The following is a 25,628-nucleotide window of genomic DNA, read 5'->3' on the forward strand; positions in this document are numbered from 1 at the left end:
CTTAGTCTAGTATATTACTAAAACTCTCATCTTGTCTGTGTGCATGTCTGGCCTCCCACTCTAGCCATGCCTGCGCAGTTGGGGGCTATGCATGAGTGGATAGGGCAAGGGGATTAATTAATATTAAAATAAAAGAATATTAATATATCAAGTGTGTGTGGGGGGTGGTTTGTGTGTGTGTGTGTGTGTGTGTGTGTGGGGGGTGGTTAGTGTGTGTGTGTGTGTGTGACGCCGCAGGCCGCCCCCCCACCCCCACAACCTCGCGTTGAGGGGACGGGACCCAACGGGTCCCACTTGGTCTGATAACATGGTCTGATCGTGTCTGCCCTGCCCTGAATTACTCCAAAACAGTATACGATAGGTATATTTTACAAGTTATTCACATTTAAAACTTTAAACATTTTACTTTCCACTTAACTTCTCACTGTGAAAAATTGCCGGCCCTGCCCGCATCTCAGAACCCTCCAAACCTGTCCTATCCATGAACCCGTTGCCTCAACAACCTCCTCCGGCAGCTCGCTCCATACACCCACTACCCTCTGTGTGGAAAAGTTGCCCCTCAGGTTCCTATTAAATCTCCCCCCCCCCCCAAACTTGAACCAGTGTCCTCTGGTCCTCGATTCCCCTACTCTGGGCAAGAGACTCTGTGCGGCTACCCATAGAAACATAGACAATAGGTGCAGGAGTAGAGGCCATTCGGCCCTTCGAGCCTGCACCATTCGCCATTCAATACGATCATGGCTGATCATCCAACTCAGTATCCTGTACCTGCCTTCTCTCCATACCCCTTGATCCCTTTAGCCACAAGGGCCACATCTAACTCCCTCTTAAATATAGCCAATGAACTGTGGCCTCAACTACCTTCTGTGGCAGAGAATTCCACAGATTCACCACTCTCTGTGTGAAAAACGTTTTTCTCATCTCAGTCCTAAAAGATTTCCCCCTTATCCTTAAACTGTGACCCCTTGTTCTGGACTTCCCCAACATCGGGAACAATCTTCCTGCATCTAGCCTGTCCAACCCCTTAAGAATTTTGTAAGTTTCTATAAGATCCCCCCTCAATCTTCTAAATTCTACTCAATCTATTCCCCTGGTGATTTTGTACACCTCTATAAGATCACCCCTCATCCTCCTCTGCTCCATGGAATAGAGACCCAGCCCTGCCCCAACCTCTCCCTGTAGCTCACACCCTCTAGCCCTGGCAACCTCTCTCCCAGCAACTCACATCCTCTAGTCCTCTCCCTGTAACTCACACCCGCTAGTCCTCAACCTCTCCATGTACTGAACCACGGCGCTCGCTGTAGGTGGAGGGGGAGGGTGACAGACAGGGCATGGGGGGGACTCACCTCCACCTGATCCACCACCACCACCGCTGCCACTGTATTGGCCTTGCTGCCCGTAGCCTCCACTCTGCTGGCCCTGGTACCCTTGCTGCTGGCTGTAGGAGCCTTGTTGTTGGCCGCTGTAGGAGCCTTGTTGTTGTCCACTGTAGGAGCCTTGTTGTTGCCCGCTGTAGGACCCTTGCTGCTGCCCGCTGTAGGGCCCCGACTGTTGTCCGTAGGAGCCCTGTTGGCCGTAACCGCCACTGCCTCCACCTCCACCACTGCCGCCGCCCTGCTGGTGCCCGTAGCCGCCCGCCTGCGAGTTCGTTCCCCCGTAGCTGCTGGTGGGAGGGGGGGTTAGAGAGTGACACAGTCAAATACAGACGATACATTCTTCGTATCGAGCTAGTGATCATGGCTGATCATCCACAAGTAAGATGCATAGAAGACATGTCAATAGACAATAGACAACAGGTGCAGGAGTAGAGGCCATTCGGCTCTTTGAGCCAGCACCGCCATTCAATGTGATCATGGCTGATCATCCACAATCAGTACCCCGTTCCTGCCTACACCCCATATCCCCTGACTCCGCTATCTTTAAGAGCCCTATCTAACTCTCTCTTGAAAGCATCCAGAGAATCGGCCTCCACCGCCCTCTGAGGCAGAGAATCCCACAGATTCACACAACTCTCTGGGAGAAAAAGTTTCTCCTCATCTCCGTTCTAAATGGTCGACCCCTTATTCTTAAACTGTGTGTGTGGCCCCTGGTTCTGGACTCCAACATCGGGAACATGTTTCCTGCCTTTAGCGTGTCCAAACCCTTAATAATCTTACGTTTCAATGAGATACCCTCTCATCCTTCTAAACTCCAGAGTGTACAAGCCCAGCCGCTCCATTCTCTCAGCATATTGACAGTCCCGCCATCCCGGGAATTAACCTGGTGAACCCACGCTGGGCTACTTCAATAGCAAGAATGTCCTTCTTCAAATTAGGGGACCAAAACTGCACACAATACTCCAGGTGTGGTCTCACTAGGGCTCTGTACAACTGCAGACTAACTGCACATTAAGTGCTTGGACGCGGAACCCTCGGTGAACGGCCGTCACGCCTGATCAGATGCCACCCAACCCGTAAGGTGGGGGGGGGGTGGGGCTCACCTGCTGGAGGAAGTTGCGGATGGAGTCTGTTGCCCGTAGCTGGGGTAGGAGGATTGCTGGCCGTAGGAGCTTTGAGGAGTCTGGGTGTTGCCGTATCCGGATGAGCTGTAACCCCCCTGGCTGGAATGACTGTAGCCCTGAGAGGCGGGTTGGTTCCCGTAGCCTGTGTAACAAACCAGAGTGGTCTTGTGTTCAATAATTCCCTCAACAGTTTGCATTCATTCACCCAGTAATTTAGCAGCACACGACTAAATAAGGCACATGCATTCGCGTAGCAGGCAGTGAAGAAAGCTAACAATCAAGCCGTCCACAGTGTACAGATCTAGTTGAGTTTATTGTCCCGTGTACCAAGGTACAGTGAAGAAGTTTGAGGGGGGGGATCTTATAGAAACTTACAAGATTCTTAAGGGGTTGGACAGGCTAGATGCAGGAAGATTGTTCCCGATGTTGGGGAAGTCCAGAACAAGGGGTCACAGTTTAAGGATAAGGGGGAAATCTTTTAGGACCGAGATGAGGAAAACGTTTTTCACACCGAGAGTGGTGAATCTGTGGAATTCTCTGCCACAGAAGGTAGTTGAGGCCACAGTTCATTGGTTATATTTAAGAGGGAGTTAGATGTGGCCCTTGTGGCTAAAGGGATCAGGGGGTATGGAGAGAAGGCAGGTACAGGACACTGAGTTAGATGATCAGCCATGATCATATTGAATGGCGGTGCAGGCTCGAAGGGCCGAATGGCCTACTCCTGCACCTATTGTCTATGTTTCTATGTTTGTCGTGTGCTATCCAGTCAGCAGAAAGACTGTACATGATTACAATCGAGCCGTCCACAGTGTACAGATACAGGATAATGGGAATAGCGTTTAGTGCAAGGTACAGCCCGATTAAAGATAGTGCGAGGGTCTCCAATGAGGTGGATGGGAGGTCAGGACCGCTCTCTAGTTTGGTGAGAGGACGGTTCAGTTGCCTGATAACAGCCGGGAAGAAACTGCCCCTGAATCTGGAGGTGTGTGTGCGTTCGTTTTCACACTTCTGTACCTCTTGCCCGATGGGAGAGAGTGGTAGAGAGAGGAGGGAGAGAAAGGGGGGGGGGAGAGGGCAGAGAGAGCGAGAAGGAGAGAAAGGGGGGGGAAGAGAGAGAGAGGGGCGGGGGACGGACGCAGAGAGAGAGGGGGGGGAAGAGAGGAGAGAGCGGGGGGGAAGATGAGAGACGGGGGCGGGCAAAGAGAGCCGAGAAGAGGGCGGGCCGGAAAGAGAGAGAGAGGGGCGGGAACGAAGAGTAGAGAGGGGAGGAGAAAGAAATGAGATGGGGGGCGGGAAAGAGAGAGAAGAGAGAGGGGGGGAAAGAGAAGAGAGTAGAGCGAGGGGGGGATAAGAGAAGGTAGAGAAGAGGGGGAAGACGAGAGGGGGGAAAGAGAGGGGCGGAGGCGAGAGAGAGAGACGGAGAGGGGGACGGGGGGAGGCGAGAGAGAGGGGGAGGGACGAGAAGAGACGGGGGGGGGGAGAGAGAGAGAGGGGGGGGGAGGAGAGGAGAGAGAGAGAGAGAAAGGTGGGGGGGGGGAAGAGAGAGTCTAGTGTAGTTTATTGTCCCGTGTACCGAGGTACAGTGAAAAGCTTTCTTGTCGTGTGCTATCCAGTCAGCGGAAAGACTGTACATGATTACAATCGAGCCGTCCACAGTGTACAGATACAGGATAATGGGAATAGCGTTTAGTGCAAGGTATAGCCCGATTAAAGATAGTGCGAGGGTCTCCAATGAGGTGGATGGGAGGTCAGGACCGCTCTCTAGTTTGGTGAGAGGACGGTTCAGTTGCCTGATAACAGCCGGGAAGAAACTGCCCCTGAATCTGGAGGTGTGTGTGCGTTCGTTTTCACACTTCTGTACCTCTTGCCCAGTAGCAGGCAGTGAAGAAGGCTAACGGCATGACGCTGAATGCTGGGCAATGGCAGAGAGAGACGGAGTTAATACTGGGTTAATATCGTCCAGGATACATCCAGCGACTCCGGGATGGCGGGACTGACGTTGAAATGGGTCGACTCGGCTTGTATTCACTGGAATTTTGAACAAAGTGCTGGAGTAACTCAGCGGGTCAGGCATGCAGCATCTCTGTGGAGAACGTGGACAGGTACAAAGTGCTGGAGTGACTCAGCGGGTCAGGCAGGCAGCATCTCTGTGGAGAACGTGGACAGGTACAAAGTGCTGGAGTGACTCAGCGGGACAGGCAGGCAGCATCTCTGTGGAGAACGAGTACAGGTACAAAGTGCTGGAGTAACTCAGCGAGTCAGGCAGCATCTCTGTGGAGAACGTGGACAGGTACAGAGTGCTGGAGTAACTCAGCGGGTCAGTCAGGCAGCATCTCTGTGTGGAGAACGTGGACAGGTGACGTTTCGGGTCCAGACACTTCTTCAGACCGATGATGTCTGATTACTGCGGGGAGGTTACAGTTTTTCCCTGGTAGACAGGTTTTTTTTCAGCAAGGCAGCTTTTTTTCCTGCACGTCGGTTTCTCAATTAAATTTTTAAGGACTCAGCGGGTCAGGCATGCACGAGCATCTTACCAGTCTGCGCCTGGCTGTAAGACGAGCCGTAGCCGCTGCCACCGCTCTGGGTGTAGGCAGCGGTGTCGGTGGACTGGCTGTACCCACTGTAACCTTGGTTGTACCCCTGCGGGGGGGGCTGTGTGTAGCCCCCCTGGCCCGGCTGGGCGCTGTAGCTCCCGTAGCTGGAGGGAGGGAGGGAGAGAGGCATCGACAGGTCAGCCACCACCCACAAACTCCGCGCCAGGTCAAACTAAACACTACCATCCAAATCCATACCCTGTACAAGGTCATAGAAACATAGAAAATAGGTGCAGGAGGAGGCCATTCGGCCCTTTCAGCCAGCACCGCCATTCATTGTGATCATGGCTGATCGTCTCCAATCAATAACCCGTGCCTGCCTTCTCCCCATATCCCTTCACTCCACTAGCCCCTAGAGCTCTATCTAACTCTCTCTTAAATCCATCCATTGACTTGGCCTCCACTGCCCTCTGTGGCAGGGAATTCCAAATTCACAACTCTCTGGGTGGAAAAGTTTCTCCTCATCTCAGTCCCAAATGGCCACAGATTCACACAACTCTCTGGGTGGAAAAGTTTCTCCTCATCTCAGTCCCAAATGGCCGCAGATTCACACAACTCTCTGGGTGGAAAAGTTTCTCCTCATCTCAGTCCCAAATGGCCACAAATGCACAACTCTCTGGGTGGAAAAGTTTTTTTCTCACCTCAGTCTTAAATGGCCTCCCCTTTATTCTAAGACTGTAGCCCCTGGTTCTGGACTCGCCCAACATTGGGAACATTTATCCTGCATCTAGTTTGTCCAGTCCTTTTATAATTTCATATGTTTCTATAAGATACCCCCTCATCCTTCTAAACTCCAGTGAATACAAGCCTAGTCTTTTCAATCTTTCCTCATATGACAGTCCCGCCATCCCAGGGATCAATCTCGTCATTAGTGACAGGAGCAGAATGAGACCATTCGGCCCATCGAGTCCACTCCACCATTCAATCATGGCTGATCTATCTCTCCCTCCTAACCCCATTCTCCTGCCTTCTCCCCATAACCCCTGACACCCGCACTAATCAACAATCTATCTATCTCGGCCGACAAACGCTCATCGTACGTTAACCCACTCATTCCTCCCATGCCCTCCCTATCTATCTCTGCCTTAAATATAAATATACCCACTGACTTGTGGCCTCCACTGCCGTCTGTGGCAACGAATCCCACAGATTCACCACCCTAAAGAAATTCCTCCTCGTCTCCTTCCTGAAGGAACGTCCTTTAATTCTGAGGCCGTGCCTTCTGGTCCTAGACTCTCCCACCAGTGGAAACATCCTCTCCACATCCACTCTATCCGGGCCTTTCACGTTTCGCTAAAGTTTCAATGAGGTCCCCACCCACTCTCGTTCTTCTAAACTCCAGCGAGTACAGGCCCAGCAGCGACAAACGCTCATCGTACGTTAACCCACTCATTCCTGGGATAGTTCTTGTAAACCTCCTCTGGACCCTCTCCAGAGCCTGCACATCCTTCCTCACATCCGGGGCCCAAAACAGCTCACAATACTCGGACCAGCGCCTTAGAGAGCCTCATCATTGCATCCCTGTTTTTTGTATACAGGTCCTCTTAAAATAATTGCCAGCATTGCGTTTGCCTTTCTTACTACTGATTTGGCGAATCCTTCACCAGCACTTCCAAGTCACCTTAGAAACATAGACATAGAAAATAGGTGCAGGAGTAGGCCATTCGGCCCTTCGAGCCTGCACCGCCATTCAATATGATCATGGCTGATCATCCAACTCAGTATCCTGTACCTGCCTTCTCTCCATACCCCGATCCCTTTAGCCACAAGGGCCACATCTAACTCCCTCTTAAATATAGCCAATGAACTGTGGCCTCAACTACCTTCTGTGGCAGAGAATTCCACAGATTCACCACTCTCTGTGTGTGAAAAAAAAATGTTTATCTCATCTCGGTCCTAAAAGATTTCCCCCTTATCCTTAAACTGTGACCCCTTGTTCTGGACTTCCCCAACATCAGAAACAATCTTCCTGCATCTAGACTGTCAAACCCCCTAAGAATTTTGTAAGTTTCTATAAGATCCCCCCTCAATCTTCTAAATTCTAGCGAGTACAAGCCGAGTCCATCCAGTCTTTCTTCATATGAAAGTCCTGCCATCCCAGGAATCAGTCTGGTGAACCTTCTCTGTACTCCCTCTATGGCAAGAATGTCCTTCCTCAGATTAGGAGACCAAAACTGTACGCAATACTCCAGGTGTGGTCTCACCCATACTAAGAACCCACAGCGCTGTTCGTTTTAAATTCCCCACGCTCTAAACTGACAGCGCTGTTTAAACCTGTAGCGGACAGGCAGATCAAAGCGTACAAAAAGAATCATCCAGATCTTTAAATTTAAAATACTAATAAATTTAATCTGCTATAATTCTTAGTCACAGCATGACTTTTCATATCCTTGCATTTTTTAAGTAGCAAGATGAAACGGGCCGATTTTTAAAATATCCGTATTTTACAAGGCAAATCCGTACATCCGTATTCTTATCGCATTTCCGTACAAAATAAGGAAAATCCGTACTACTCGTCAGCTCTGAATATTCCATCTGCCACTTCCCTGCCCGCTCTCCCAACCTATCCAAGTCCTTCTGCAGAGTCCCTGCTTTCTCTGCACTTCCCGAACCTCCACCTATTTCCGTATCATCCGCAAACATAGGCCACAAAGCATTCGATTCTGGATCCCACTTGATGTACAACATTCCCTGTCTAAATAATGCCCCTGGCCCACTTATTTTGTTTTTGGTTTTTTTGTTTTTGTTTATTTTATTAGAAGTTAATACAATACAAAACAATACAGTGGCACCTAATTTTAGGTGCCAACTATGTCATACCGTAATCCATTCTATGTACAACCTCTAGTTTTATGTTTCGAGAAGGAAGTAAGCAAGACAAGAAAAAGAAAACAATAGAAAGGGGAAAAAGAGGAAAAATAGATGGTAGAGAATAGAAAAATGTGACGTGTGTATATAAAAAATAAAAATAAAAAAATAAAATAAAAAAGAAAAGGTGGAAAGTAGAAATAGAAGAGAAGGCCCCTTAAAAGAGAATTTTTCAAATCTATATTCGGAGATGTAGATCTATCCACGTCATGAACTGAAATCAGCAATCCTTATGGTACCGCTGCATCACATGATTCCAAAAAGTCGATGAAAGGAGACCAACTCCTTAAGAATTGGTCATATTTATCTATTAGTCGGAGTCCCATTTCTTCAAGGCGTGCTATGTCCATCATATTCCTAATCCACATTTTAACAGTTGGTATGATTGTATTTTTCCAAAATTTAAGTATCAATTTCTTTCCAATTATTAACCCATAATTAAAAAAAACATTTTGGTCTTTATTTAAATTGGTATCTTCTCCTATTATTCCAAATATAATCCATTCCATTTTGGGTTCTATTCTTGACTTGAAGAGCTTTGTAAATATATCAAATATATCACTCCAAAATTTATTCAACTTTGTACATCCTACAAATGAATGTGTTATATTAGCGTTTTGAAACAAACATTTATCGCATCTGGGAGAGACGTTTGGATAAAATTTATTCAACCTCGTTTTTGAATAATATAGTCTATGTAATAATTTGAATTGAATTAAATTATGTCTTGCATTAATAGAACAGTTATGTGTATTCATCAAATACTTTTCCCATCTATCCTTCGAGATCTTTATCATTAGCTCATGTTCCCAATCTTCCCTTAGTGCTTCTGTTGAGGGTGATTCTCTATATAATATATTATTATAAAAGTATGATATTAATTTTTGTGAATCAGCCTTAATATTCATTGCTTCTTCTAAAGGGTCTAAAAATATAGTTTGAAATCTATGTATATATTTCTTCATAAAGTCATACCTGTATATATTTAAAATATTGATTATCCTTCAATTTAAATTTTAATTTTAATTGTTGAAATGATAACAGTTTACCCAATTCATACATATCCCCTACTTTCCTAATCCCCAGTCTATCCCATTGTTGATATGTGTTATCGATGAGAGAAGGTTTGAATGCGGGGTTGTTCAATAGTGGGGTTAGTACTGATAAATTATTTAATTTCAAGGATACTTTTATTTGTTTCCAAATTCTTATTATATTGTGAATAATTGGGTTCTTCTTATATATTATACTATTCAATTTTATCGGTGAGAGCAGGATCGTTCCTATATCGTGCGGATAGCACTCCTCTTTCTCCATTCTTATCCACTCCAACTGCTGAGTGGAACTATCCAGCCAGTACATTATGTTCTTAATATGCACTGCCCAGTAGTAATACATAAAGTTAGGTAATGATAAACCCCCAACTTCTTTAGATTTGCACAAATGCTTTCGTTGAATTCTATGTGTTCTGTAATCCCATATAAAATTAGTGATAGTGGAATCTAGTTTTTTGAAAAAATATTTTGGAATATATATTGGGATCGCTTGAAACAAATATATTAATTGTGGTAAGAAAGTCATTTTTATAGCGTTAATTCTACCTATCAATGAGAGCGGAAGTGTTTTCCAAAATTTAATCATATCATTCAGTTTATTTAATAGTGGTATAAAATTGGCACTAAATAATGATTTATGTCTTCTCGTAATTTGAATGCCCAGATACTTGAATTTTTCTGTTGCAATTTTGAAGGGGAATTTTAGTAAGTGTCTCGAATCCTGTGGTTTTAAAGACATAATTTCGCTTTTATTCCAATTTATTCTATATCCTGAAAAAGAGCCGAATTCCTCAATTAGTGTTAATAAGGTGGGTATACTCGTTTGTGTATTAGTAATATATAAAAGAATATCATCAGCATATTGTGAAATTTTATTCTTTGAATCCTTAGTGTTATATCCGTGAATATTCGGGTGATTTCTAATCCTTTCGGCCAACGGTTCTATCATAAGGGCAAATAGCAATGGTGATAAGGCACACCCTTGCCTATTACCCCTTGATAAGTAAAATTTTGGAGATAGCGTATTGTTAGTTAATATTCTTGCCGTAGGTCTATCGTAAAGTAGTTTAACCCATCTAATAAAATTCTCTCCCATATTGAATTTTTGGAGTACCTTGTATAAATACTGCCATTCTACTTGATCAAATGCCTTCTCTGCATCCAGCGTGACAACTGAAATATCTTCATTGTCCTCATTATGAGTACATTATATTGAAAAGCCTTCTCAAATTATTAAATGATTGTCTTTAGGGTATAAATCCCGTTTGATCCGTATTTATTAAATTGTTAATATAATTATTTAGCCTTCTAGCTAGAATCTTTGCTAAAATTTTCTGATCCGTATTTAGTAGTGAAATAGCTCTATAAGAACCCGGTTCATCTAAATCTTTATCTTTTTTTGGTATAAGTGTTATTGTTGCTTCCGCTAGGGTTTCTGGTAGTTTATTTTCGGTATAAGCCTGCGTGTATAAATTGAATAATCTTGGTATAATTGACTCCTGAAATCTTTTATAAAATTCATTACTAAAACCGTCTGGTCCTGGGGTCTTCCCATTTTTCAGTGAGTTTATTATTTGTTTTATATCTTCATTAGTAATCCGTGCTCCTAATTGCTCTTGTTCTAAACTATCCAATTTTGGGAGCTTGCAATTATCTAAAAAATTTGTAATTTTACTTACATCTGTATTTATTTTAGATGTATATAAATTGTGATAAAATTGGGCAAACCTCTTATTAATATCCTTAGGCAGTGTTAAAAACTCACCCTTATCCGATTTAATTTTAGTAATAGTTTTTTCCTTTTCTCGTTGCTTCAGTTGCCTCGCAAGTAGTTTATGTGGCTTATCCCCAAATTCGAAGTGTGCTTGTTTTGTAATTTGGAATAATCTTATTACTCTAGCCAATAGTATTCTATTAACTTTATATTTCAATACAGTTATCTTATTATGTTTATTTATGGTTGGGTCAGTTGCATTGTCCAGTTCTAGTAGTTTTATTTTCTGTTCTATCCGCTGAAGTTCTCTTTTATTTTCCTTATTTTGAAAACTTTGGTAAGAAATTATGACACCGCGAATATATGCCTTGAAGGTTTCCCATAATAGCGGTGCAGAAATACCCGGCGTGTCATTTATTTCGAAAAAAGTTTTATTTGTTCTTTTATATACTCATAACCCTGCGGGTTATTTAATATATGTACATTGAATCTCCAAAAAGGTTTTATACTCGGCATTCCCTCAATTTTAAGTATAAAAGTCAATGGTGAATGATCAGAAATAATACTATTATGATATGATGGTTTATTCGTATACGGGATTAATTTTGTGTCCAATAAAAAATAGTCAATTCGCGAATAAGTTTTGTGAACTGGCCCACTTATAACCATATAACAATTACAGCACGGAAACAAGCCATCTCGGCCCTTCTAGTCCGTGCCTATACATTAATCCCATCTACCTGCACTCAGACCATAACCCTCCATTCCTTTCCCATCCATATACCTATCCAATTTATTTTTAAATGATAAAATCGAACCTGCCTCCACCACTTCCACTGGAAGCTCATTCCACACAGCCACCACTCTCTGAGTAAAGAAGTTCCCCCTCATGTTACCCCTAAACTTCTGCCCCTTAATTCTCAAGTCATGACCTCTTGTTTGAATCTTCCCTACTCTCAATGGGAAAAGCTTATCCACGTCGACTCTGTCTATCCCTCTCATCATTTTAAAGACCTCTATCAAGTCCCCCCTTAACCTTCTGCGCTCCAAAGAATAAAGACCTAACTTGTTCAACCTTTCTCTGTAACTTAGTTGCTGAAACCCAGGCAACATTCTAGTAAATGTTAGGAAACCTGAACGGAAACCTCTGGAGACTTTGCGCCCCACCCAAGGTTTCCGAGCGGTTCCCGGAGGTTGCAGGCTGACAAAAACCTTCGGGAACCGCACGGAAACCTTGGGTGGTGCGCAAAGTCTCCAGAGGTTTCCTAAGTGGGACAGGGGCATTACTGCGCTCTTAAGATGGATTCAAAAAGCTGGAGTAACTCAGCGGGACAGGCAGCATCTCTGGAGAGAAGGAATGGGCGATGTTTTGGGTCGAGACCCTTCTTCAGATTTCTTCCAGTCTGAAGATGGGTCTCAAGCCCAAAACATCACCCACTCCTTCGCCCCAGAGATGCCACCTGCCCAGCTTGGTGACTCCAGCACTTCGATTTAAACCAGCATCTGCAATTCCTTCTTACACACGCCCTCCCCACACAACCCAACTCCTCGAAGAAGCTCTGACTTACTTTTGAGTGGAAGCTTGCCCGAAATTTTCTGGAAAACAAAAAGAGAGAGAAAAAAGAGTCACAATGCTGTTTGTGCTTGTGTTAGCAGACAGGTACAATAATCTGGGTGGCTCAGTGGCAGGAGTTGCTGCCTCACGGCGCCAGAGACCCGGGTTCCATCCTGACTACGGGTGCTGTCTGTACATCAGGAGGATTGTTTGTGTCTTCCTTAGTGAAGCCAGATCCAACTTATCTGGATCTCAGTTTGGAGATCTCAGTATTGTGTGCAGTTTTGGCCTGTTGGCCTTCACAACAAGGAGTTGAGTCTAGGGGCAAAGAGGTCCTTCTGCAGTTGTACAGGGCCCTAATGAGACCACACCTGGAGTATTGTGTGCAGTTTTGGTCTCCAAATTTGAGGAAGGACATTCTTGCTATTGAGGGAGCCCAGCGTAGGTTCGCCAGGTTAATTCCCGGGATGGCGGGACTGTCATATGCTGAGAGAATGGAGCGGCTGGACTTGTATACTCTGCAGTTTAGAAGGATGAGAGGATATCTTATTGAAACATATAAGATTATTAAGGGTTTGGACACGCTAGAGGCAGGAAACATGTTCCCGATGTTGGGGGGGGGGGTCCAGAACCAGGGGCTACAGTTTAAGAATAAGGGGACGGCCATTTAGAACAGAGATGAGGAAACACTTTTCCACCCAGAGAGTTGTGAGTCTGTGGAATTCTCTGCATCAGAGGGCGGTGGAGGCCAGTTCTCTTGAAACTTTCAAGAGAGAGATAGGGCTCTTGAAGATAGCGGAGTCAGGGGATATGCGGAGAAGGCAGGAACGGGGTACTGATTGTGGATGATCAACCATCATCACATTGAATGGCGGTGCTGGCTTGAAGGGCCTGCTCCTGCACTTATTGTCTATTGAGTTTGCACATTTTCTCCCTGTGACCTGCGTGGGCTTTCTCCAGGTGCTCCGGTTTCCGCCCACACTCCAAAGACGTGCGGGTTTGCAGCTAAATTGGTTTCGGTTAATTGTCCCTCGTCTAGGATAGTGTTAGTATACGGGGCGATCGCTGGTCGGCGCGGACTCGGTGGGGCTGATGGGGTCTGTTTTCGCGCTGTATCTCCAAACTGAGATCCAGATAAGTTGGATCTGGCTTCACTAAGGAAGACACAAACAATCCTCCTGATGTACTAGTGGCCTGGGGATCTAGGGTGTCGGAGGAACTGAAGGAAATCCACATTAGGCAGGAAATTGTGTTGGAAAGACTGATGGGACTGAAGGCTGATAAATCCCTGGGGCCTGATGGTCTGCATCCCAGGGTACTTAAGGAAGTGGCTCTAGAAATCGTGGATGCATTGGTGACAATTTTCCAATGTTCTAGAGATTCAGGATCATTTTCAGCGGATTGGAGGGTATCTAATGTTATCCCCTTTTTAAGAAAGGGGAAGATGCTGGAGTCAATTATGATTGAGGATGATCAGCCATGATCACATTGAATGGCTGGCTCGAAGGGCCGAATGGCCTACTCCTGCACCTATTGTCTAAACTAGTGTATGGAGGGGGGGGCGATCGCTGGTCGGCGCGGACTCTTGGGGCTGATGGGGTCTGTTTCCGCGCTGTATCTCCAATCTAAACCAAACCCAAAGATCTTATAGACCACTCCTGCTAAATGTAGGTATGTTGCAAAGCCTACCTGAAGCGTCGCTGAAAATCTGTCGCTGCGGGTGTGCGCGATTTTGGCGCCGTTTAGAGGGGGCGGGTTTAAAACGCGATTTTCTCTAGGCTGTTCCAATCGAAGATGTTCAGCCTAGTTAATTATTAACGATAAATCGCTGGAAGACCCCGTCGCAAAAGCTATTATTAGTTTTAAAGGCCTCGTATAATAGTTATAGTAGTTTAAAAATCAATCTCTAAACCCGCGACCACCGGCAGCTGTCAGGGTCGCATAGAGCAAATAATAGAAGGTAGGCTGCTTATTTTTACATTAAAAAGGGCTTCTTAAGATCCCTTTATACAAAGTTTAATGTTGCGAGTAGCTAATTTTGGGCCCATTATATCCCGCAGTATTTTTCTGGGCATTTGAGGGCACAAATCTACCGCAATGTGAACGTTCTAAACCAGCGCGTTCACAGGATCCCACTAGAAAGCTGATTTAAATGCCATTAATTTACAGCAATTGAACACTAAATTCCTTCCATTTGGCCTATAAATTAATGTAAATGAGATTTTAAAATCATGTTTTATTGTGAATTATTTATGAATATTATTTGGATCTTTGGGATCTTTGGAGGTTCCCGATGATGGGGAAGTACAGAACAAGGGCTCACACAGTTTAAGGATAAGGGGGAAGTCTTTTAGGACCAAGATGAGAAAAACATTTTTCACCAGAGTGGTGAATCTGTGGAATTCTCTGCCACTGAAGGTAGTTGAGGCCAGTTTATTGGCTATATTTAAGAGGGAGTTAGAAGTTCCCCCTCATGTTACCCCTCCCTTAATTCTCAAATCATGTCCTCTTGTTTGAAGCTTCCCTACTCTCAATGGAAAAAGCTTATCCACGTCAACTCTGTCTATCCCTCTCATCATTTTAAAGACCTCTATCAAGATTTGAGTATAGGAGCAGGGAGGTTCTACTGCAGTTGTACAGGGTCTTGGTGAGACCACACCTGGAGTATTGCGTACAGTTTTGGTCTCCTAATCTGAGGAAAGACATTCTTGCCATAGAGGGAGTACAGACAAGGTTCACCAGACTGATTCCTGGGATGTCAGGACTTTCATATGAAGAAAGACTGGATAGACTCGGCTTGTACTCGCTAGAATTTAGAAGATTGAGGGGGGATCTTATAGAAACTTACAAAATTCTTAGGGGGTTGGACAGGCTAGATGCAAGAAGGTTGTTCCCGATGTTGGGGAAGTCCAGGACAAGGGGTCACAGTTTAAGGATAAAGGGGAAATCCTCTAGGAGCGAGATGAGAAAAACATTTTTCACACAGAGAGTGGTGAATCTGTGGAACTCTCTGCCACAGAAGGTAGTTGAGGCCAGTTCATTGGCTATATTTAAGAGGGAGTTAGATGTGGCCCTTGTGGCTAAAGGGATCAGGGGGTATGGAGAGAAGGTAGGTACGGGATACTGAGTTGGATGATCAGCCATGATCATATTGAATGGCGAATGGTGCAGGCTCGAAGGGCCGAATGGCCTACTCCTGCACCTATTGTCTATGTTTCTATGAGACGGAAGCCGGTTACGGAAATGGGGCCTTAAATTACCCATGACTGTACTACGAGTGATCTATCTTGCTCGCTGTAGGATCTTTGACCAAACCCAGAGTTCCGCCATTTTGTGTTGGTCAATTGTGGGCAGCGCGATGACGTCAGCACGCACGGCGTCGGGGGCGATGCCCGCCATCATCCTCCTCCTCCCCACCCCCCAGCGGGCCCGCCCGACATTTGCCGGGGTGTATTGGCCAGCAGGAGGGCGGATGAGTGGGTGGTTGGAGGGAGGGAGGGGCGGGTCCGCACTAAGTAGGTACGTTACAATACTTACCTTCAGCGGCACTGCAATTCTGCCACTGGCCGTGTGCGCGATTTTGGCGCCTTTGAGGGGGGGGGGGGTTAAACCACGTTTTTTCCCCCTACCTTGCCCTGGATTATATTTGGTTGGAGTGCAAGCTTTTGCTGAAGAATCGTTCCGACGGCCGTTCTGTGTATTTTTTTTTAAATCGCCCGACTAGTTCAGCGCTGGAGTCATTTTAAAATCAGCTTCTAAAGCCGTCAACGCAGACGAATTTCAGGTACGGGACAGGTAAAGGAAAGCCATTTATTTTATGTATAAAAGTGCACCTTAAGATGCCTTTAATTCACATTTTACGTTGCGAAACGGCGATTCTGTCCCCCATACGAACCGGCAGTATTTTGTCTGCCGATATGGGGTTTAAATTCACCGCAAACCGCAACGTTCCAAATGATTGCGTTCCAGAAAAACCCACTCGCAAGATGTTTTAAATGGCCATTAATTTACAGGTATTAAACATTAAATTCCTTCCATTTGGCCTATAAATCCATGACAATGAGATTTAAAAATTATGTTATATTGTGGATTCTTGTGTGAATGTTATTTGGACACTTAGGCTATTTAAAAATGTTCATCTATTCTTAAGAAATTGATATAGATGTTTAGATCTAGTAATTGAATTTTGTAATTAGCTACAATTAGCTAACTAATTACAGCGCCTCAGGAAGGACGTCAGCATCCATAAAGACTCCTCACACCCGTGTAATGGACTGTTCGAACTACTTCCCTCCGGCAGACGTTACAAGGCCTTCTATGCCCGAACCTCCACTCAGGACAGCTTCATTCCCAGAGGTATAACGGCTCTGAACCGGCCCTGCTGAGTGCCCCCCATCCCCCCTGGACTGTCTCCCTCGGAGGGTCACGTCACACAGATACATCTGCATTTTAATCTGTTGAACTGTTTTGACTGTTTTACTGTTCTTTTTACAATCCATGTTCTCGGGGTATCTAAATCCAAATTTTATTTAGTTATTTATGTTATGACATCGGTTGGAAGCTGCATAGCAAATCTCGTTGCACTTATGTGCAATGACAATAAAATATATTATTAGTATTATTAATTATATGCTTTAATTTCAAGTCATCTAAGTAAGAATGTTTCATATTTGTTTCAGAATGCTTCAATCTATAATAACTGAAAATTTCATTCAGTTCTCTTAATTTTTAAGAAAGTTATGGGCTTTTGACTGTCCTCGATCACAGCTTTTGAGTTAAGTCAATGGAAAAGCAATAGGGAACAAGATGCTAATTTCAGAGTATGAAAATGGCCATAATTTTTTTAATACTGAAGATATGAAAGTGAATTAGGTGTCAAATTAAACTTCTTGTTATGCTTTATCTGATGGAATAAATTACAGACTAGATTTTTAAAATCTCAAAATTTTGTAACATTGCTACATAGTTCGGCCATTTTTGTGTTTAAGAAGGAACTGCAGATGCTGGAAAATCGAAGGTACACAAAAATGCTGGAGAAACTCAGCAGGTGCAGCAGCATCTATGGAGCGAAGGAAATAGGCAACGTTTCGGGTCGAGACCTTTCTTCAAACTGATGGGGGTGGGGGGGGGAGAAGAAAGGGGAAAGGAGGTGTCCGAGGGCTGAGGTAGGAAGGGGAGAAGACAGCAAGGGCTAACAGAATTGTGAGAAATCAATGTTCATGCCCCCAGGATGCAGACTCCCCAAGCGGAATATTGAGGGGGGGATCTTATAGAAACTTACAAAATTCTTAAGGGGTTGGACAGGCTAGATGCAGGAAGATTGTTCCCGATGTTGGGGAAGTCCAGAACAAGGGGCCACACACACAGTTTAAGGATAAGGGGGAAATCTTTTAGGACCGAGATGAGAAAAACATTTTTTTTCACACAGAGTGGTGAATCTGTGGAATTCTCTGCCACAAAAGGTAGTTGAGGCCACAGTTCATTGGCTATATTTAAGAGGGTTAAATGTGGCCCTTGCGGCTAAAGGGAAGGCAGGTATGGGATACTGAGTTGGACCTATTGTCTATTGAGATGAGAGGGTAGGGGAGGGGAGGAAAGAAGGAGAGGAGAGGTGGGGAGAGGAGAGAGGAGGAAAGGAGAGGAGGGGAGCAGAGGAGGAGAGGGGTGAGAGGAGAGTGGTGGAGACGAGAGAGAGGAGAGGAGGGGGAGGGGAAGAGAGGGGTGGAGGGGAGGAGAGAGAAGAGTGGGGAGGCAGGAAACATGTTGCTGCTCATCATAGATGCTGCTGCACCCGCTGAGTTTCTCCAGCATTTTTGTGTACCTTCGATCTTCCGGCATCTGCAATTCCTTCTTGAACATGTTCCCGATGTTGGGGGAGTCCAGAACCAGGGGCCACACACACACACAGTTTAAGAATAAGGGGTCGGCCATTTAGAACGGAGACGAGGAGAAACTTTTCCACCCAGAGAGTTGTGAATCTGTGGAATTCTCTGCCTCAGAGGGCGGTGGAGGCCGGTTCTCTGGATGCTTTCAAGAGAGCTAGATAGGGCTCTTAAAGATAGCGGAGTCCGGGGATATGGGGAGAAGGCAGGAACGGGGTACTGATTGGGGATACACAAAAAAGCTGGAAAAATTCAGCGGGTGCAGCAGCATCTATGGAGCGAAGGAAATAGGCAATGTTTCGGGCCGAACCCCTTCTTCAGACGATAGATGCTGCTGCACCCGCTGAGTTTCTCCAGCTTTTTTGTGTACCTTCGATTTTCCAGCATCTGCAGTTCCTTCTTGAATACTGATTGGGGATGATCAGCCATGATCATATTTTTCAATGTTTCTATGAATGGCGGTGCTGGCTCGAGGGGCCGAATGGCCTCTACTCCTGCACCTATTGTCTATGTTTCTATGAGACGGAAGCCGGTTACGGAAATGGGGTTGAAAATTACTGCCCACGACATCTTTGTCCTCGAGTTGTCCATCTTGCCCATAGTTCGGCCATTTTTTGGGGGTCAATTGTGGGCAGCGCGCACTGTATACTTGTATTTATACTTATGCATCTTAAATATGTATGTCATGTTTTATACTTTGGCAATATAACGATGTATTTTTTATCATGCCAATAAAGTTTTTAAATTGAATTGAATTGAAAATTGAATTGAGGGGTGGGGAGGAGTTAGAGCTCTTAAAGATAGCGGAGTCCGGGGATATGGGGAGAAGGCAGGAACGGGGTACTGATTGGGGATGATCAGCCGTGATCACATTGAATGGGGGTGCTGGCTCGAGGGGCCGAATGGCCTCTACTCCTGCACCTATTTATAATGTTTCTATGAATGGCGGTGCTGGCTGGAAGGGCCGAATGGCCTCTACTCCTGCGCCTATTGTCTATGTTTCTATGAATGGCGGTGCTGGCTCGTGGGGCCAAATGGCCTCTACTCCTGCGCCTATTGTCTATGTTTCTATGAATGGCGGTGCTGGCTCGAGGGGCCAAATGGCCTCTACTCCTATTTTCAATGTCTCTATGAATGGTGGTGCTGGCTGGAAGTGCCGAATGGCCTCTACTCCTACGCCTGTTGTCTACGTTTCTATGGGACGGAAGCCGTTTACGGAAATTTGGGTCGAAAATTACTGTCCACGCCCGCACGATATCTTTGTCCTCGAGTTGTCTATCAGTTTATTTATTCATGTGTGTGTATATATTTATATTATAGGATATGGACACACTGATCTGTTCTGTAGTCAATGTCTACTATGTTGTGCTGAAGCAAAGCAAGAATTTCATTGTCCTATACAGGGACACATGACAAGAAACTCTCTTGAACTTGACTGCCAATCACCACCCCCCCCCCCCCCCCCCCCCCCGGACACTTATTATTATTTATTCAAATCATTTGCTATGTCGCTCTTCCAGGGAGATGCTAAATGCATTTCGTTGTCTCTGTACTGTACACTGACAATGACAATTAAAATTGAATTTGAATTGAATCTGAATCTAAATACAAGTCTACAGTGCATGGATAGATATGTCCCTGTACATAAACTCGCATTATGCCTATAGCCCTTTATTGATGCTGCACGTTCTTGCAGCTGTAAGCAGTACAACACAATAGCAAGTTTAGCAATTCAATATTCATTTCTATGTGTCAGTTAATGTCGATTAGTGTGTGTGTACATATGTGCATGTCGGTCATTCGCTGTCTCTCAGGTTGTGGCATGCTGTTACGTATTGTGCCTTATTTCCTTCGCCAATTATTATTCTTAGTTTTGATGTATCATCTAGTTCTTTAAAATCAGGGGTTGCCACACTGAGTTTGTCAAAGTATGCTTTCCATGTTTTGTCAAATTTTTTGCATTTTAGGAGGAAGTGCACCTCTGTTTCAACCTCATCTGTCAAACAGTGGCCGCATATTCTGTTTTCTCTTGGTTGCCAGAATCTGAATCTGAAGTAGCTTGCCCACAGTTCGGCCATTTTTTTGGGGGTCAACTGTGGGCAGCGCGATGACGTCATCGCGCACGGCGCCAGGCGGGGAGAGTAGGAGGAGGATGGCCGCCATTATCACCATCCTCCTCCACCATCGCCGCCGCCGCGCAATCCGCCGCCATCCTCCCCCATCCCGGCCCCCCGCGTCCTCCCCGCCCCCCAGCGGGAACCGCCCGGCGTTTGCCCGGGTGTATTGACCACCGGGGGGGCGGGTGAGTGCGCGGGTGGCGGGCGGGAGGGAGGGGAAGGGCCCGGGGGGTGGGTAGGCCCGAGGTAGGCCCAACAACAAGATGTCGGCCCCGCCACCCGCCCCCTCCACCATCCGCCGCCATCCTCCCCGCCCGTTGCCCCCGGCGCCCCGGGGATGGCGGCGGATCATCCGCCGGGGGGAGAGGGTGGGTGTGGGCGGTGGATGGAGGCGGTGGAGGCGGCTGGTGGCCGGGGATGGCCGCCGTCACCACCGCCCCCCCTCCCCCTCCATCCTCCCCGCCATCTTCCCCACCCACCCTCCACCATCCGGCCACCATCGGGCCCCCCGACCCCACCCAGCCCCCAATACAACCGGCTCCGGGCGGCCGCTCGCTTCCTCCATCCACCCGGCCCGGTCCGGGGCGTCGGGCGGCGGCGGCGGCCGGGGATGGCGGCGGATTGAGGCGAGGATGAAGGAGGACAAAATGGGCGGCGCTCGCTCACTCGCTCACGATGGCGGCGGCGGATGAGGTGAGGGGGATGGCGGAGGGATACGGGGTGGCGGGAGGGGGATGGGGCACCAGGTGGCGGCGAGGCGGCCCCGCGCCCGGGGACTGGGTTTGATGTCGTTCCGCGGCTTCTCTACGGGTTGGGGGGGGTTTATTACCGTTAGACGCCATCTCCGTGTCGGGGTCCTCGCTCTCCGCCGGCTCCGCCCGGACTGGCTGATGGAGGCGGCGTTGCTGCCTGAGGGGGGGGAGGAGGCGGGGCCACTGGCTGCTGAGAGATAGGGGTGGCCTGGACTGTCCCACTCACTGGCTGCTGAGAAAAATAGGGGTGTCCTGGACTATCCCACTCACTGGCTGCTGAGAAATAGGGGTGGCCTGGATTATCCCACTCACTGGCTGCTGAGAAAACTAGGGGTGACCTGGACTATCCCACTCACTGCCTGCTGAGAAAACTAGGGGTGGCCTGGACCACTCCACTCACTGGCTGCTGAGAGATAGGGGTGGCCTGGACCACTCCACTCACTGGCTGCTGAGAGATAGGAGTGGACTGGACCATTCCACTCACTGGCTGCTGAGAAAAATAGGGGTGGACTGGACTATCCCACACTCTGCTGAGAGATAGGGGTGGACTGGACTATCCCACACTCTGCTGAGAGATAGGGGTGGCCTGGACTATCCCACTCACTGGCTGCTGAGAAATATAGGGGTGGCCTGGACTATCCCACACTCTGCTGAGTGATAGGGGTGTCCTGGACCACTCCACCCACTGGCTGCTGAGAAATAGGGGTGGCCTGGACTATCCCACTCACTGGCTGCTGAGTGATAGGGGTGGACTGGACCATTCCACTCACTGGCTGCTGAGAGATAGGGGTGGCCTGGACCACTCCACCCACTGGCTGCTGAGAAATAGGGGTGGCCTGGACTATCCCACTCACTGGCTGCTGAGAAATAGGGGTGGCCTGGACTATCCCACTCACTGGCTGCTGAGAAAAATAGGGGTGGCCTGGACTATCCCACTCACTGGCTGCTGAGAGATAGGGGTAGCCTGGACTATCCCACTCACTGGCTGCTGAGAAATAGGGGTGGCCTGGACTATCCCACTGGCTGCTGAGAAATAGGGGTGGCCTGGACTATCCCACACTCTGGCTGCTGAGAGATAGAGGTGGACTGGATTATCCCACACTCTGGCTGCTGAGAAATAGGGGTGGCCTGGACTTTCCCACTCACTGGCTGCTGAGAAATAGGGGTGGCCTGGACCACTCCACTCACTGGCTGCTGAGAGATAGGAGTGGACTGGACCATTCCACTCACTGGCTGCTAAAAAAATAGGGGTGTCCTGGACCACTCCACTCACTGGCTGCTGAGAAAAATAGGGGTGTCCTGGACTACTCCACTCACTGGCTGCTGAGAAAAATAGGGGTGTCCTGGACTATCCCACTCACTGGCTGCTGAGAGATAGGGGTAGCCTGGACTATCCCACTCACTGGCTGCTGAGAAATAGGGGTGGCCTGGACTATCCGACTCACTGGCTGCTGAGAAATAGGGGTGGCCTGGACCATTCCACTCACTGGCTGCTGAGAAATAGGGGTGGACTGGACCACCACTCACTGGCTGCTGAAAGATAGGGGTGGCCTGGACTATCCCACTCACTGGCTGCTGAGAAAAATAGGGGTGTCCTGGACTATCCCACACTGCTGAGAGATAGAGGTGGACTGGACTGTCCCACTCACTGGCTGCTGAGAAAAATAGGGGTGGCCTGGACCACTCCACTCACTGGCTGCTAAAAAAATATGGGTGGTCTGGACTATCACACACTGCTGAGAGATAGGAGTGGACTGGACCATTCCACTCACTGGCTGCTAAAAAAATAGGGGTGTCCTGGACCACTCCACTCACTGGCTGCTGAGAAAAATAGGAGTGTCCTGGACTACTCCACTCACTGGCTGCTGAGAAAAAGGGGTGTCCTGGACTACTCCACTCACTGGCTGCTGAGAAATAGGGGTGTCCTGGACTATCCCACACTCTGCTGAGTGATAGGGGTGTCCTGGATCACTCCACTCACTGGCTGCTAAGAGATAGGGGTGGACTGGACCATTCCACTCACTGGCTGCTAAGAGATTGGGGTGGTACACAAAAATGCTGGAGAAACTCAGCGGGTGCAGCAGCATCTATGGAGCGAAGGAAATAGGCAACGTTTCGGGCCGAAACCCTTCTTCAGACTGATGGGGGGGGGGGGGCGGGGAGAAGGAAGGAAAAAGGAGGAGGAGGAGCCCGAGGGCGGGGGGATGGGAGGAGACAGCTCGAGGGTTAAGGAAGGGGAGGAGACAGCAAGGGCTAGCAAAATTGGGAGAATTCAACGTTCATGCCATCCGGACGCAAGCAACCCAGGCGGAATATGAGGTGCTGTTCCTCCAATTTCCGGTGTTGCTCACTCTGGCCATGGAGGAGACCCAGGACAGAGAGGTCGGATTGGGAATGGGAGGGGGAGTTGAAGTGCTGAGCCACCGGGAGTTCAGGTAGGTTCTTGCGGACTGAGCGGAGGTGTTCGGCGAAACGATTGCCCAGCCTCCGCTTAGTCTCCCCGATGTAAATCAGCTGGCATCTAGAGCAGCGGATGCAGTAGATGAGGTTGGAGGAGATACAGGTGAACCTCTGTCGCACCTGGAACGACTGCTTGGGTCCTTGAATGGAGTCGAGGGGGGAGGTGGACTGGACCACTCCACTCACTGGCTGCTGAGAGATAGGGGTGTCCTGGACTACTACACCCACTGGCTGCTAAAAAAAATAGGGGTGGCCTGGACTATCCCACTCTGCTGAGAGATAGGGGTGGACTGGACTATCCCACACTCTGCTGAGAGATAGGGGTGGCCTGGACCACTACACTCACTGGCTGCTAAAAAAAAATAGGGGTGTCCTGGATTATCCCATTGGCTGCTGAGAAATAGGGGTGGCCTGGAGCACTCCACTTGTTGCTGAGAAATAGGGGTGGCCTGGAACATCCCACTAATATCCCACACTCTGCTGAGAGATAGGGGTGGACTGGACTACTCCACTCACTGGCTGCTGAGAAATAGGGGTGGCCTGGACTACTCCACACACTGGCTGCTAAAAAAAATAGGGGTGGCCTGGACTATCCCACACTCTGCTGAGAGATAGGGGTGGACTGAACTATCCCACACTCTGCTGAGAGATAGGGGTGGACTGGACCACTCCACTCACTGGCTGCTGAGATGTAGGGGTGGCCCAGAACATACCACTGGCTGCTGAGAAATAGGGGTGGCCTGGACTACTCCACTGGCTGCTGAGCAATAGGGGTGGCCTGGACTATCCCACACTCTGCTGAGAGATAGCGGTGGACTGGACTATCCCACACTCTGCTGAGAAATAGGGGTGGCTTGGACCGCCCCACTCACTGTCTGCTGAGAAATAGGGGTGGCCTGGACCGCCCCACTGGCTGCTGAGAAATAGGGGTGGCCTGGACTATCCCACTCACTGGCTGCTGAGAAATAGGGGTGTCCTGGACCATTCCGCTCACTAGCTGCTAAGAAATAGGGGTGGTCTGGACTATCCCACACTCTGCTGAGAGATAGGGGTGGTCTGGACCACTCCACTCACTGGCTGCTGAGATCTAGGGGTGGCCGGAACATCCCACTGGCTGGTGAGAAATAGGGGTGACCTGGACTACTCCACTGGCTGCTGAGAAATAGGGGTGGCCTGGACTATTCCACTCACTGGCTGCTGAGAAATAGGGGTGGCCTGGACTATCCCACACTCTGCTGAGAGATAGGGGTGGCCTGGACTATCCCACACTCTGCTGAGAGATAGGGGTGGACTGGACTATCCCACTCACTGGCTGCTGAGAAATAGGGGTGTCCTGGACCATTCCACTCACTAGCTGTTAAGAAATAGGGGTGGTCTGGACTATCCCACACTCTGCTGAGAGATAGGGGTGTCCTGGACTACTACACTCACTGGCTGCTGATAAATAGGGGTGGGCTGGAGCACCCCACTAGCTCACGTTCAAGTTCAAGTGAGTTTATTGTCATGTGTCCGTTATAGGACAATGAAATTCTTGCTTTGATTCAGCACACAGAACATAGTAGGCATTTACTACAAAACAGATCAGTGTGTCCATATACCATAATATAAATATATACAAATGACAGATGATGAGGATATTTATAGGCAACGACGCATGCTGTATGTACAGGCGAATATTCTCCTGCGTAAATTTGGTGCGTGTGCAGATGTAGTGAAGATGTCGCTATTTAGAGCATACTGCACACCACTCTACACTGCGCACCTGTGGTCGAACTATGGAAAGATAAGTATGCAGAGACTAAAGGTGGCATATAACGATGCCATGAGAACACTGCTAAGGCAACCTAGATGGTGTAGTGCCAGTAATATGTTTGTGGCTGCAGGAGTCAGTACTTTAGAAGCTATCCTAAGACACCACATGTATAAATTCATTTGCAGGATAAATGACTCTAAAAATGTGCTTATTGTGGCCTTGTCAAACATAAGGGTTAGCACTACACGCTACGTATCCCAGCTGTGGAGACACTGGTATCGTTGTCTCGTTGTAGGACATTGATCATCTTTTAATCTGGATTTTTAACTTATGTATTGTGGGTTTTTTTTAATATAAATTATGATGTTTTTATAAGTG

At 47.6% G+C, this 25,628-nt stretch overlaps 1 protein-coding gene across 1 annotated transcript in view; it reads right to left on the reverse strand.

Annotated features, from left to right (window-relative positions):
• The window catches only part of LOC116970381 (RNA-binding protein FUS-like), a 40,005-nt gene extending 15,523 nt beyond the window's left edge, over positions 1–24,482 (reverse strand). The window contains exons 1-6 of the mRNA XM_033017039.1: positions 24,370–24,482; positions 21,115–21,194; positions 12,300–12,327; positions 5,035–5,198; positions 2,480–2,642; positions 1,347–1,663 (exon numbers count right to left, since the gene is read on the reverse strand). Of these exons, the coding sequence (XP_032872930.1) occupies positions 1,347–1,663; positions 2,480–2,642; positions 5,035–5,198; positions 12,300–12,327; positions 21,115–21,194; positions 24,370–24,482 (865 nt within the window). The remainder of the gene's footprint in view (positions 1–1,346; positions 1,664–2,479; positions 2,643–5,034; positions 5,199–12,299; positions 12,328–21,114; positions 21,195–24,369) is intronic.
• Between the last annotated feature and the right edge of the window lie 1,146 nt (positions 24,483–25,628).

The sequence above is a fragment of the Amblyraja radiata genome, unplaced genomic scaffold (assembly GCF_010909765.2).
Source record: "Amblyraja radiata isolate CabotCenter1 unplaced genomic scaffold, sAmbRad1.1.pri scaffold_809_ctg1, whole genome shotgun sequence".
NCBI lineage: Eukaryota > Metazoa > Chordata > Chondrichthyes > Rajiformes > Rajidae > Amblyraja > Amblyraja radiata.